Source organism: Hippopotamus amphibius, chromosome 3 (assembly GCF_030028045.1).
Source record: "Hippopotamus amphibius kiboko isolate mHipAmp2 chromosome 3, mHipAmp2.hap2, whole genome shotgun sequence".
NCBI lineage: Eukaryota > Metazoa > Chordata > Mammalia > Artiodactyla > Hippopotamidae > Hippopotamus > Hippopotamus amphibius.
Window position 1 is genome coordinate 161,485,387 of NC_080188.1, and position 14,808 is coordinate 161,500,194.

Consider the following 14,808-nt stretch of genomic DNA (forward strand, 5'->3'; position numbering starts at 1 on the left):
TACTTCTGAAGCCCAAGTAACAAAAAAATTGTATAAATTCTCAAAGCTACTGTGTGATACATTTAGAATCATAATCCTCTGGTGTCAATTCCAGCACTTTTTTTCAAATATCACAAGGCCTCCCAATCTGATCTCTGTTAGCTTAAGTAACATCCTTCAAAAGCCATCCTTAGGGGACTTCCCTGGTGGCACAGTGGTTAAGAATCCATCTGCCAATGCAGGGGACATGGGTTCGAGCCCTGGTCCGGGAAGATCCCACATGCCACAGAGCAATTAAGCCCATGCGCCACAACTACTGAAGCCCATGCACCACAACTACTGAGCCTGTGCTCTAGAGCCCTTGAGCCACACCTACTGAGCCCACGTGCTGCAACTACCGGAGCCCACATGCCTAGAGCCTGTACTCCACAACAAGAGAAGCCACTGCAACGAGAAGCCCGTGCACCACAATGAAGAGTAGCCCCTGCTCGCCACAACTAGAGAAAGCCCGCGCACAGCAACAAAGACCCAATGCAGCCAATAAATAAGTAAATAAATTTATTAAAAAGAATGTTTTGGTTTATGAATCTGAGCTTTCCATGGAGGCAAAGGGCAACCAAATAAAAGGTGAATATTTCACTGGTATAAAGACAGATGCCAAAAAACGGCTGGGTTCCAGGCCAGGCTGGGTTCCAAATGCCATATGGAATAGGATGTTAGTAGGAATGGAATAGCAATTAACTCAAACTACAGAAAGGAACACAAGCTAGTTTAGAATTTGAAAATTAGTCTGCTATCCAAGCAGCAATGACACAGAGGTAATAGTAACCAAATAGGATTTGGCCACAAGATGATGCAAGAAATGCCCACTTCAGGGATGGGCAATGATACACAGCGGAAGGCTCTATAGGCACCTTCTATTACCTTCTCAAGTACGTACTTACTTAAATTATCAAAATCATAGCTCTAATAGAGTAAGTTAGTGCAATTAAGCAATAGAAGCAAGTGTTAACTTTGAGAAACTTTAACCTTCAACTTGATTAGTGGGGTTGGTCAACATATTCCACTGATTTACAGAAACAATATAAAACTCCAGGGGGGTTGGAGGAGAGAGAAATTAGGAGGCTGGGATTAACAATATACATGCTACTATGTATACTATGTGTCAAATAGATAACCAACAAGGACCTACTGTATAACACAGGGAAGTATACTCAATATTATGTAATCACACATAAGGAAAAAGAATCTGGAAAAGAATATATATATGTGTGTGTATATATATGTGTGTGTGTGTGTATCTGAATTGCTGTGCTATACTCCTGAAACTTACATGATATTGTAAATCAACTATACTTCAATTAAAACTTTTTTAAGAAGAATTAAGAAGAAAATTAAAACATTCATAACTCTAAAACAAAAAAAGAAACAGTATAAAATATTTAAACATTTTAGATTAGTAAAGAGAAGATCACTGTAAAGTGAAATTTTAGGTCATCCATCTTGAAAGTATCTTTAATAACTCAAATCTTCCCTTCAAAACATTTAAGTCTAAATGATGAAATGGAATGAAGATGTAATATGTTTTATGTGACAACATTTTCTTGGTGATCTAAATGAATAGTTTTCTTTGGCTTCTTTTATAATTAATATTTTAAATAATTTAGACAGACATTGAAGAAGGATCAAAGAGATTGTATTTCTATGTGTCTCTGTAGATGCACTTTATCCAAATATGGCATTATCTGGAAAATAAAAAATAAGTATTTGTCACATATCTTATAACACATTTCACAGTTCCAAAATAACCCTGAAGGCAGAGAGGATAAGTACTGTTCTACAGATACAGAAAGTAAGGTTTAGAGACACTAAATGACTAAAAGCATGAGAGTACTCAATGGCAGAAGCAGAACCTGAACCCAGGCGGGCTGAATGTGCTCCTCCAAATTCTTATGCTGAAACCCTAGTCTCAATGTGATGCTATTTGGAGGCGGCGCCTTTGAGAGCTAATTAAGTCATGAGAGTGGAGTCCTCAGAATGGGATTAGTGCCCTTACAGGAAGAGGCCAAATTAGCTGTTTCTGTCATGTGAGGTCACAGCAAGAAAACAGCCCTCTGAAAACCAGGAAGAGGGCACTCCAAGAATCCAATCATGTCGGCACCCTGATACCAGACTTTCAGCCTCCAGAACTGTGAGAAATAAATGTTGTGTAAGCCACACCATCTGTGGTTATTTGCTATAGCAGCCCAAACTAAGACACCAAGTCTTCTGTTTTTAAGGCATGTATAAGTAAGGTTGTCCCTCTATTGGCCTCCATATCTCCAAGTGGAAGCTTGAAGAGGGAACTTCTAAATAACCTGTGAGTCTCTTTCTGTTTCATAGATATGTTCATTTGTGTCATATTTTAGATTCCACATGTAAGTGATATCATATGGTATTTGTCTTTTTCTGACTTACTTCACTTGGTATGATAATCTCTAGTCCATTCGTGTTGCTGCAAATGGCATTATTTCCTTCTTTTTTATGGATGAAATTGTGCAGATTCTCTTAGAATTAGGAACACTGAAGGCATTCCTTCTTGTAAAAGAGTTATTTGTTGAGCAAAATAAACACATAACTGTTACAGATTAACTTTACAACATAAAGGAGAATCTCAGTTTTCCAGGCCACGCTGCATTGCCCGCTTTATCCCACTTACAAAGAGTATGGGACAAGTGTAGAGTCACACCCCCCTCATCAAAGAAGTCAAACTTCTAATCTGGCAATTCTTTTGTTTCTTATCTACCTTAATCATTGGTTGGTTGTATTTAACATAATTATATTCTTTTATTTGTTTCCAAATAAATGGGGAAAAAATACCATCAATTTCTTGTCTTGACCTAGAAACAAGTATTTACAGTTAAGATATTTACCAGTTCCTCTCTCACACCCTGAAAAATAATACCACCACCACCACCGCCACCACCACCACCACCTACCCCAAACTCTCTCCACTTTTTGTTGCTGTTTCTCAGGCCTTTTTGTTTGATATTTGTCATCAAACTCATTTCCATTGTATCTCAATTTTGCACATGAAATTTTTTCAGAGGCAACAGAAATTGATGAGATAGGAGGCCTCTGGCGTTTTCTCAAAATATGCTTCTCGGGCCATCACATCAGAATCACTTTAGCCTGCTAAGAATGCAGATTCCAGGAACCAAGCTAGAACCTATTGAATGAGCCAGCCTGCAGATGGACCCTAGGATCCTGTAAGCACAAGAGTGTGAGAATCTCTGGTCTATAGTAGATCTTACATCAGCTAGCCTAGTTTGCTGATGCTTTTAACTTCAGACAGGTTGCCTTTCAGCTATCCCAGAGCAATACATATGAACCTCTTTCAACTCCAGAAATAGCTCCTAAGTTTACTTATAGTTTCCTTCTGTTGATTGAGTAGGAATCCTACCATGACATCTTACTTTTTGGTGGAAAATGCCTTTTCTCCTCGTGAACAAGGAGACTCAGTTTGACCCAGGAGCTCCTGCCACTGTCGGGAACAGGTTCTTGGATTTGGGCATGAGTAAGGGATGTGTAGGCCCCATTGAAATGCCTCTTCTGAACTCTCAATAAGCTGACTTGATTGCTTCTTTCCACCAAGCAGTTGGATTCACGCCTTTCGTTTATCTCCTCCAGGAGACGTCTGTCTGCTTTAAGTTTTTTAATTATTTCACTGGTTCTATTTACAGATGCCATTATGCTGACAAACTAATCATCAAGTGATTCTTGCTGTCCTGCAAGCAAATGAAAAAAATACTATCAATTGCCTACTTGACCTCAAAGCCAATATTCACAGTCAGGTATTTACCAGCACCTCCAGTTGGTTTATCAGGTGATTACCTCACAGTCAGGTATTTCTCCTCCTGAAAATACCACCACTACTGTGCCCCCTCCAGCAACCTTCCTCCATTTCTTATTATTACTTTCTAAGGTCTTGATATTTCCTTAGGGAAAAAAAAGGCCAAAGAAAGAGGATATCATAAGAGAGTATATTTTGACTTTTAAAGTGACACTATGCGTTGATTCTTGCTTTTAGGAACTTTTGTTACTTCTTCTGATTATATAAATAATATGTTTTTATTGTAGGAAATGAAGAAAATACAGAAAAGTATAAGGTAGAAAAGTTAAAATCACTTGTGATCCAGAGACAACCAAATTAACATTTTGGATGTTTCTTTCCCAATAAATATCCAAAGGTATTTTATTATAAAAAATACAGGCAGTTCCCTGGTAGTCCAATGGCGAGGATTCCACGCTTCCACTGTTGGGGCCCAGGTTTAACCCCTGGTCAGGAAACTAAAATCCCACAAGTGGTACAGCCAAAAAAAAAAAAAATGCAGAAGATATCAGACTGGCTATGATTAAAACAAATTTTAACATGTATAAGTCTTATTAACTATTTAGGAAGATTTTGCTTGTTAGGCCTATAAATTTGGCTTTTCAGGCAAAGTGCTTAAAATCAGACATGCTAAATTTACAAGGACTTGTACTAAGTTTGTAAATATAGTACTAGAGGTATTTTTTCAACTTGGGTTAACCGAACATTAATTTTAGAAAAAATAAGGATGATCATTCTTTATACAAAAATAACTCAATTTATAAATAGAATACAAGACACGTTAAAATCAAAGGCTTTTAATGTTTCAAGTTTAGAAAATAAGTATTAATTTGAAATACAAGTAATTATAAATAGTCCTTTCTACACAGAGAGGCTACTCTCAGTCATTACAAAACAATATCACATTTTATATAGATGAGCAGAATTCCCATTTAAGTGAACTACGTAAACTGACTATGGTGAACTGGGTTACCCTAACCAACCAGCGAAAGATATTTAAAATGCTTGGAGAAAATTTATTTTTTTTAATTTTAATAATGAAATAACAAGAGAATAAGGAAATATTGGGCCCCAAATGAAAAGAAGGTGAGAACAAGGACCCAGAGAGGCAGACAGAACCTGTGCTTGCCCTGAGGACATTGTCTGATCCCAGAGGGTTAGAGAAGTACTTTTGCTAATCCTGAGGACAAGGGGCACAAAAATCAAAGCCCAGGACGTCCCTGGCAGTCCAATGGTTAGGACTCCATGCTTCCACTGCAGAGGGCGCGGGTTTGATCCCTAGTCAGGGAACTAAGATCCCACATGCCACATGGTGTTGCCAAAAAATTTTTAAAAGTAAAATAAGAAGTCAAAGCCCAAAGCCTACACACAGTGGAGAATTTAAAGTAGACTTTTTCCATATTAAGTTGGGAACCAAAGGGTTACTCCCTCAGGGTAAGAGTGAACCAGAAATAAACTCACATTCCATCACCAACTTTCCAGGAGAGTGTTGCCTTAACACTAACCACAGCTCTGGGAGGGGAGGGGGGGAACCCCTCCATGAAAAGTTATAAGCACTAGCTCATTCCTGTATGCATCTTCAGCCCCAAATCCACAACCAGGGTGGTTACGAGAAATGGTGAGCCAAGAAGCAAGGATCATTGTAAGAACGTCAAGCTCAGAATTTAGCTGGAGGGTTTCCAAGCTGAGAAGTCATCCAGGTACCTTTTTTTTTTTTTTATTTAATTTGTTTATTTATTTATTTATGGGCTGCATTGGATCTTCGTTGCTGTGCACGGACTTTCTCTAGTTGCAGTGAGCAGGGGCTACACTTTGTTGTGGTGCTCGGGCTTCTCATTGTGGTGGCTTCTCTTGTTGCAGAGCATGGGCTCTAGGCATGGGCTTCAGTAGTTGTGGCGCACGGCTTAGTTGCTCCTCGGCATGTGGGATCTTCCTGGACCAGGGATTGAACCCGTGTCCCCTGCATTGGCAGGCAGATTCTCAACCACTGCGCCACCAGGGAAGCCCTACATCCAGGTACCTGACAAGAGCAAACTCAAATCATTTCTGGAAGAACTTCATCCTAAGTTTCGGGGAATACCCAACAATACTTTTTCAAAGATGACAAATAGCACACAGCCAAGGGCAACCAATCAAGCACACAAGTCAGTAAGGCATCACGAAGTGAGAGCAGCAGAAATAAGCCCATGAAATCTACATACATTAGAAGCATCAGACAGATTATAGAACAATTACACATACTATATTTAAAGAAGTAAGAAAACAAGTTTGCAACTATCTTTAGGAAACAAAAAACCAAAGAGAATTTCTAGAAATGAAAAAATATTATTAAATAAATTTAAATTCAGTGTATGGTTTAGCAGCAGATGTAGATTGAAGAGAGAATTAGAGAACTGGGGATAGATAAAAGTAATTATCCTGAATGAAGCACAGGACAAAAAGAAACTATGAAAAAGTTAAATATGTGGAGGACAAGGTGAGGAGGTCAAATCTACATGGAATAGGAAGTCCAGAGGACAGGAATGAGGCTGACACAAGATCTAAGAAGATGTTTGAGAAATATCCAGAACTGATGAATGATACCAGTCAGTAGACTCAAGAAGCTTGAAAAACGCCAGTCAGGAATTTTTTTAAAAAGGTACACTGAGATGATAGTAAAATTTGGGGGAAAAAAAAAAAACTATAAGAAAAAATTTTAAAGGAATCAGAGACTAATAGGACGGGCAGTAGGACTAACAGCTGACATCTCAACAAGCAATAACAGAAGCCATAGGACAGAGAAATTAATATTTTCAATGTACTAAAGAAGTTAAATGGTTGTAAGTCAACACATAAGATGTTCAGCATCATCAATCATTAGGGAAATGTAAATCAATACTACAATAAGATACCACTACATACCACTAGAACGGCTGAAATATAAGAGGTTGACCAAATCAAGTATTGGTGAAGACGTGAAGAAACTGGAACTCTCACACACTGCTAGGGAGAGTGTAAAATGGTACAACGGTACAATGGTACAATCTCAGAATATTTGTGTTGAGTGAAAAAAAAAAGCCAGATGAAAAAGAATATATACTGTATGATTCCACTCACATAAAATTCTATGAAATGTGAACTACTCTATAGTGACAGAAAGCAGATCAGTGGTTGCCTGGGAATGATAAGGGGCTAAGAACAAGGGCGGCAGGCAGAGATTATAAAGTAATATAAAGTATGAGGAAGCTTTTGTTGGTGATGAACATGTCCATTATCTTGATTGTGGTGATAGTTTCATGTTTTGCATATGTTTTGCAATCAAATTGTATATAGATCAACCTCGACTTAGGGTGGGGTTTCGTCCTGATAAACCCATTGTAAGCTGAAAATGTTCTAAGTTGAAAATGCATTTCCTACACCTAACCTACCAAACATTGGATTAGCATTGCCTCCTTAAACATGCTCAGAACACTTATATTAGTCTTCAGTTGGGCAAAATCACCTAACACAAAACCTACTTTATAATAAAGTGTTGAATATCAGATGTAGTTTATTGAATATTGTCCTGAAAGCGAAAAACAAAATGATTGTATCAGTCATTTTCTCTTTTGATCCCATGGCTGACTGAGAACTGGGAACATCGTCCCATATGTCACTAGCCTGGGAAAAGCTCAAAATTCAAAATTTGAAGTACAGTTTCTACTGAAATATTGCTTTTGTGCCGTCATAAAGTTGAAAAATTCTACATCAAAAAAATTGCAAGTCAGCGACCGTCTGTACTTTAAAAATGTGCAGTTTATTGTATGTCAATTACATCACAATAAAGCTGTTAAATAAAATTAGGATTAGCACATTGCATAATGCAGGTGGTTAATAAACAATTGTTGAATGAATGAAACATATATTACTTATTAGACAATTTCTTTTCATTTAATATTAACATTGTGAGAATTTTTAATGTCATTACTTGCATAATTAGTAATAAAAATGTACTATTTGATAATAGTCTATCATATGGATTTAAATAACCGATTATTTTTATATTTCATATTATTTTATTGTTAAACTTTTAGATCATTTACACTTTGAACACTTTGAGGTGCCAAAAATCACGCAAACATACATTATTTTAGGAAACCCACCAGACTCATTCGTATTCCATTCCTAAATACACAAAAGGAGAAGAGGTGTATATTCTAAGCTCTCTAGGCTAAGAAATAAATTTTTACAAGAACGAAGTTACTTGAAGAAAACAGTTGCCCTGAATAGAAGGAAATGGTTTAAGGGGGAGTGGAATTCCTGACTTTTTTGTCCTCCCTCTTTCCAGAGCCACAAGAAAGACTAGGATTTTCTAAACAATTGTAAAGAATTGTCTCAGGCAGTTATTGCCATGATGGTGATGCAAAACTGAGCAGCACGTGGCAATAAACATTTACTTTCATACTCAGCAGTGGATTATTCAGATTCAGGCTTGAGAATCTGGTTGGAATTGGTTCCCAGCCGAGGGCTGAACTCCCCAAATTTTAGGACTAAGAGAAACAAGTAAAGCTATTTTTCTCTAATCCAATATCTCAGACAGGATCTAACTCTCCTATACTCATTTTATTTCTGGGAATTTTAAGAGCATAAAACAAATTTTTTTAAGGTAAAGGATATGAAAAGAAAAACCATTTTTTCCTGAACTGCAATTTAATTTTGCCATCTCTGTTTTATCTTTCTCTTCCCTACCTCCCTTGGAATACCCTTGATCTTAGGCATCATGTCTTTTACAATAACTTTTGGAGTTTGAGCTCAGTAGGAGCTCAATAAAAAGCAATTGATTTTATTAAAAGTATATATCCAATAATTTTTGCTCACAAATATAAAAGATGTACAACCCACCAAGAAATGAAACCTTGGTTTTCAAGTAAACAGTTCTTTAGGCAAGATGTCAATCGCAAAAGTGAAAAGGGAAGAGAGAAGACACCTTTTCAACATTGGATCTAGCTAGTTTAAACTGAAGGAAGATAAAATATTTTACACATTCAATTAACACTAAATAATTAAATTGGCCTCAATCTTGCTAAGTCTATTTCAATCACCAATTAATTATCCAGTGTAGTGAAAACAAGAAAATATGAATGAAATAAATCTACAAATAGCTCCAATACCTCATTTTTTGTCATTAATTTCAACTTACTTTTACTAGAGATACTAATTTGTTGGAAATTAAACTTGAATTCTATCTCCTTTAATACTTTTACTGTTTATCCTCTCTGGGGTATGTACAAACGAAAAACAAAAGGGGACATGACTAAAGGAATGGAAAAAGAAAACAAGGTAATTGTCTCATGTATTTTTTAGCTAATTTATATTTTGTTAAAAGCCCATTATATAGATTTACTGCACATAAAATGTAGATACCTTAGTCACAAATTCACTAAGAAGGTCACAAAATTCAAACCCTTATTACAGATCACCTGAAAACTGCAACTAACTAAAACAGCAAGAGTCTAATGGTAAGAGCATGTAATTTGAAGACAAAAAGATTTGATTCCTGTTCAAGCTATGCTAACTGTATGACCTTGGTTAAGTTACCTTCTCTGGGCCTCAGTTTCCTTATATGTTTGATGGGAATAATATCCAAATTACAGAAGGTCATAAGGATTAAATGAGCTAATACATTATCAAGAACTTAATACAACCAAATCTCAATAAATGGTAACTTTAATATATTAATTAGGCGCTGTAAAAAAAATTTTTGTTCAATTGCATAAATATATAGTATTTTTGTCCCCTCAGTTATTAACCTGTTTACTTGTTATGTGATCAGGATCAGCTACGTAATTTTGGGGGCCCAGAGTAAGATGAAAAGCAGAGCCCCTTGTTGAAAAATCATTGAGAATTTCAAGATGGTGACAGCAGAGCATTAAATCAAGTGGGGCCCTTTGGGGGGCGGGGTTGACACTTGTGTGAGTATAGAGGTCACATGCCTATGAAACTGGTTATATGTGTGACATAGGAAGTCAATTTCTATGGTTAATTCACCCAGTTTTACAAACTTTTAAATGGAGATAAATAATGTGCCAAACCTATGGCTGTTTAAAGGGCTTTGAAAATATTAAGCAAGTATATACAGTAGATCCTCATTACTCACAGATTCCATATTTGCAAATTCTCTTACTCGTTAAAATTTGTTATCCAATAATCAATACTGTGGAGCTTGCACAGTCAACCCCAAACATGCACAGAGCAGCAAAAACTCGAAGTCTCCTTTTTGTGCACATCCCCTGCTGAGGTACAAGGCAGCTCTCTGCTTTCTTGTTTCAGCTCTCATACCATGTGTGTCCTTTTCCTGGTCCTTATAGTGTCACCTCTTCTTTTTTTTTTTTTTTTTTTGCATGTTGGTCCTTTTCGTTGGTTTCACTGTTTAGAATGCCCCCCAAGTATAGTGCTAAAGTGCTATCTTGTGGTTTCTAAGCAGCAAGAAGGCTGTGATATGCCTTATGTGTGTTAGATCAGCCTTGTTCATTAATGAGTTATAGCACTGTCGGCTGTGAGTTCAACATTAATGAATCAACAACATATACTAAATGTTTCTTTAAACTGAAACACACATGATAGAAGGCTATATATTGATTGGTTGACAAGAATGCTGCGACCAAAGGCTCACAGCAACCTAACCCTGTATTTTCCCTAAGAGCAATATCTCAATATCTGCTAATTCAGTGTTCGGGGCCACTTTATACAACATAACCACCTCAATAACAAGAATCACATGTATATATATAGAATATATATTACTGTTTCTACAGGTATATTATTATAAATTACCTTTGACATACAGCAACCCAAAGCATATTTGAAGTCCACTGGTGTGGATCAGCCTACTGAGAGGTTACCCTGGTGATGGAATATTCTGACCTGTGCCATTCCAACTTTGTTCTGTTCATAGAATCCTGCTTAAGGGAAGTTTTGGAGTCAGAGAGACAGTTTAGTTATCAGCCATGTGCCTTTGAATAAATAACTCAGTCTCTCTTAAGATCAATTGCTTCCTCTGTAAAATGGCATAAAAATACCTATTTCATTAAGTTGTGTATTTTGGGACTTCCCTGATGGTCAAATGGTCAAGACTTCGCACTTCCAATGCAGGGGATGAGTGTTCAGTCCCTGTTTGGGGACTAAGATCCCACATGCCCTGTGGCAAAAAAAAAAAAAGTGTGTTTGTGTGTATGTGGTAGGAGGAAGGAGGAGTTGGAACCGTTAAAGAGAAAAACCACAGACCCCAAATGGCGTCACTTATGCTAAAGCCCACGATGCCAAGCCTAGATTTAATATTTAACGTAATTGCAGTTTCCACCTTTACCAGAAATGCAGTCTTAATCAACCAGTCTGGAATTTTCTGGTCAGCACCAATAAGGTAATCTGCCATGTGGGCCTCTTCAGCCCCCAGAGGAAGAAGAGGCAGTGTGCACGATGAAAACCTTGCCTTTCTCTCCCCATTCCCCAAAGTAACATATCCTGGCCTAAAAACAACCCCTTTTTTTTTTCTTTTACTAATAGCTCCCTTTCCCCACGCTTCTTCCTATAAAAGCCTTCCACTTTGTACAACCCCAGAGTGCCCTTCTACTTGCTAGATGGGATGCTACCCAGTTCATGAATTGCTTAATAAAGCCAATTCAATCTTCAGATTTACTTCACTGAATTTTGGTTTTTAACAGATTTAAATGAGATATGCATATAAAGCTCTGTGCATTGTGCCTGGCATCAATTTTATATATGCACTGATATTTCTTGAGCACCTACTCTGTGCCTGGTGCTATTCCAGGTACTGAGGGCAAATAGGTAACTGCCCCCAAGGAGCTTATAGTCTAAGGGTTTGTGGTAGGTACTTAGTAAATTGTAGCTATTTTTATTGATTTTTATTAAAACTTCATATTTTACTTGGGTAATTATTTTATTCATATGTTTTTTCTCAGAAGAGGAAGTCTCCAGCTTAGAAAAATCTTCAGAAACACAAAGGTCATCATTTCTTTATTGTTCTACAGAAATAAGAAAGAAGATTGGTATCGAAGAAAGCAGTTCACAATGCCAGAGAAATTAATTCCCTAAAGAACTATATCAAGGATCAACACAAGAAACTAAATCACCAAGTCTAATGAGAACAGAGAACAGAAACCATTAAAACCAACAGAGGGCAGTTGCTAAAGATAAGAAAGTATTTTTTTTGGGGGGGGGGGTACACCAAGTTGAATCATCTGTTTTTATACACATATCCCCGTATTCCCTCCCTTCCTTGACTCCCCCCCCCCTCGAGTCCCCCCCATCCTCCCCACCCCAGTCCTCTAAGGCATCTCCCATCCTCGAGTTGAACTCCCTTTGTTATACAACAACTTCCCACTGGCTATCTATTTTACAGTTGGTAGTATATATATGTCTGTGCTACTCTCTCGCTTTGTCTCAGCTTCCCCTTCACCCCCCGCCCCCTCCCAAACCTCGAGTTATCCAGTCCATTCTCTGCACCTGCATCCTTATTCTTGTCACTGAGTTCATCAGTACCATTTTTAGATTCCGTATATGTGAGTTAGCATACAATATTTGTCTTTCTCTTTCTGACTTACTTCACTCTGTATGACAGACTCTAGGTCTATCCACCTCATAACATATAGCTCCATCTCATCCCTTTTTATAGCTAAGTAATATTCCATTGTATATATATGCCACATCTTCTTTATCCATTCATTTGTTGATGGGCATTTAGGTTGCTTCCATGTCCTGGCTATTGTAAATAGTGCTGCAATGAACAGTATGGTACATGTTTCTTTTTGGATTATGGTTTTCTTTGGGTATATGCCCAGGAGTGGGATTACTGGATCATATGGTAGTTCTATTTTTAGTTTTTTAAGGAACCTCCAAATTGTTTTCCATAGTGGCTGTACCAACTTACATTCCCACCAACAGTGCAGGAGAGTTCCCTTTTCTCCACACCCTCTCCAACATTTGTTTCTAGATTTTTTGATGATGGCCATTCTGACCAATGTGAGGTGATACCTCATTGTGGCTTTGACTTGCATTTCTCTAATGATTAGTGATGCTGAGCATCTTTTCATGTGTTTGTTGGCCATCTGTATGTCTTCTTTGGAGAAATGTCTATTTAGGTCTTCTGCCCATTTGTGGATTGGGTTATTGGCTTTTTTGGTATTAAGCTGCATGAGCTGCTTGTGTATTTTGGAGGTTAATCCTTTGTCCGTTGTTTCATAGGCAACTATTTTTTCCCATTCCGAGGGTTGCCTTCTAGTCTTGTTTATGATTTCTTTCGCTGTGCAAAAGCTTTTAAGTTTCATGAGGTCCCATTTGTTTATTCTTGATTTGATTTCCATGATTCTAGGAGGTGGGTCAAAAAGGATCTTGCTTTGATGGATGTCATAGAGTGTTTTGCCTATGTTTTCCTCTAGGAGTTTTATAGTGTCTGGCCTTACATGTAGGTCTTGAATCCATTTGGAGTTTATTTTTGTGTATGATGTTAGGAAGTGTTCTAATTTCATTCTTTTACATGTTGCTGTCCAATTTTCCCAGCACCACTTATTGAAGAGGCTGTCTTTTGTCCATTGTATATTCTTGCCTCTTTTGTCAAAGATAAGGTGCCCATGTGTGTTTGGTCTTACTTCTGAGTTCTCTATTCTATTCCATTGATCTTCCTTTCTATTTTTGTGCCAGTACCATACTGTCTTGATCACTATGGCCTTGTAGTATAGTTTGAAGTCAGGAAGCCTGATTCCACTAACTCCATTTTTCCTTCTCAAGATTGCTTTGGCTATTCGGGGTCTTTTGCGTTTCCATACAAATCGTAAGATTTCTTGCTCTAGTTAAGAAAGTACTTTTTTTCATTTTTTTAAAAGAAAGCTCCCAGATATGAAAAAAACTTATCTAAATACCTCATCAGTTGGGCACAAGCCTGGCACCTGAGGGCCAGGGCCTATGTTCAAATCCTCCCTTCTCAGAGGGCAACCTGGAGGAAGATTTCTACATCTTTGAGCTTCAGCTTTCTTAGCTGTTAAATGGAGCGGATGTCAGTATTGAGAGGATTAAACGAGATAACAGATGAAAGGACTTGTAAACTATAAAGTACAATCCAAGCATTGTGAGTTCTTCTAAAATGTATAATAGATTAGATTACTAATTCATAAAGATATGTGTGTTGTAACACTCTGTCGTTATTTTACAACATGATAATTTGTGACATAAGAAACCCAATCTGAATAATTCTTAAGCCAACAAGTTTTCCTTTTTCAAAGCTTACTCTCCCAGTAGAGACTTCATGCTACATTCTAAGGTATTCCACTCCTATTTTCTTGGACTTGTTCTGGTTTGCTACTCTCTTCAAAATGTCAAACTAAGCAAACCTAGAGGGAAATAATCAAGAAAAAAAAAGTGTTTATTTGAGATCAAAGAGTTATAATTTGGGGCACACAGGTTCAGGTAGCAATCCAAACAGTATCCTGCTAGGGAGTAAAAGTCAGGGGCTTGTAGAGGCAAAAAGGGGAGGTTTGCATTAGTGACTTTTTCCTCTAGTGATTTGCTAAGGCTATCACTAGAGGGGAGTAAAAGTCCATTATCTTGACAAGTTTCAGGTGTTCTTACGAGTCCTTGGCATATTTGTGGTTTGGCCCAGTTCATTATTTGACTGGGTGAGGTTGTGCATAAGGTAGACCTCCTTGATGGCCTCCTGGGTCTATTTTAAAACCCCTTAACGTAAGTAAATCCATTTTATTTCACATTTCATATTTTCCCCTTTTGATCCAGACTTGTCTCTGAAAGCATCACTGATCAACTTGTAGATTTGCTTTGTCTCACATCACTGGGATGGACCTCTCCCAGAAAACCAGATCCCATGTCAGGGGGAATTTTTAATCTCTGATTAAATAGCCATTTCAAGGAGTCAGTGTCATAAGGATTAGGCCACATCTGAGCCAAAAGGAGGCATTCAGGAAATGTCTCTT

The 14,808-nt window shown here is 37.5% G+C and overlaps 1 protein-coding gene across 1 annotated transcript; it reads right to left on the minus strand.

The window, feature by feature from the left end:
* Nucleotides 1–1,483: 1,483 nt before the first annotated feature.
* SPATA45 (spermatogenesis associated 45) lies at nucleotides 1,484–10,700 on the minus strand. Its single transcript, XM_057725517.1, has 3 exons — nucleotides 10,643–10,700; nucleotides 3,435–3,746; nucleotides 1,484–1,724 (listed from the first exon to the last, which is right to left on the minus strand). Exons 2-3 carry the CDS (start codon nucleotides 3,706–3,708, stop codon nucleotides 1,705–1,707), a joined length of 294 nt encoding a protein of 97 aa, XP_057581500.1. The 5' UTR covers nucleotides 3,709–3,746; nucleotides 10,643–10,700; the 3' UTR covers nucleotides 1,484–1,704.
* Nucleotides 10,701–14,808: the final 4,108 nt, after the last annotated feature.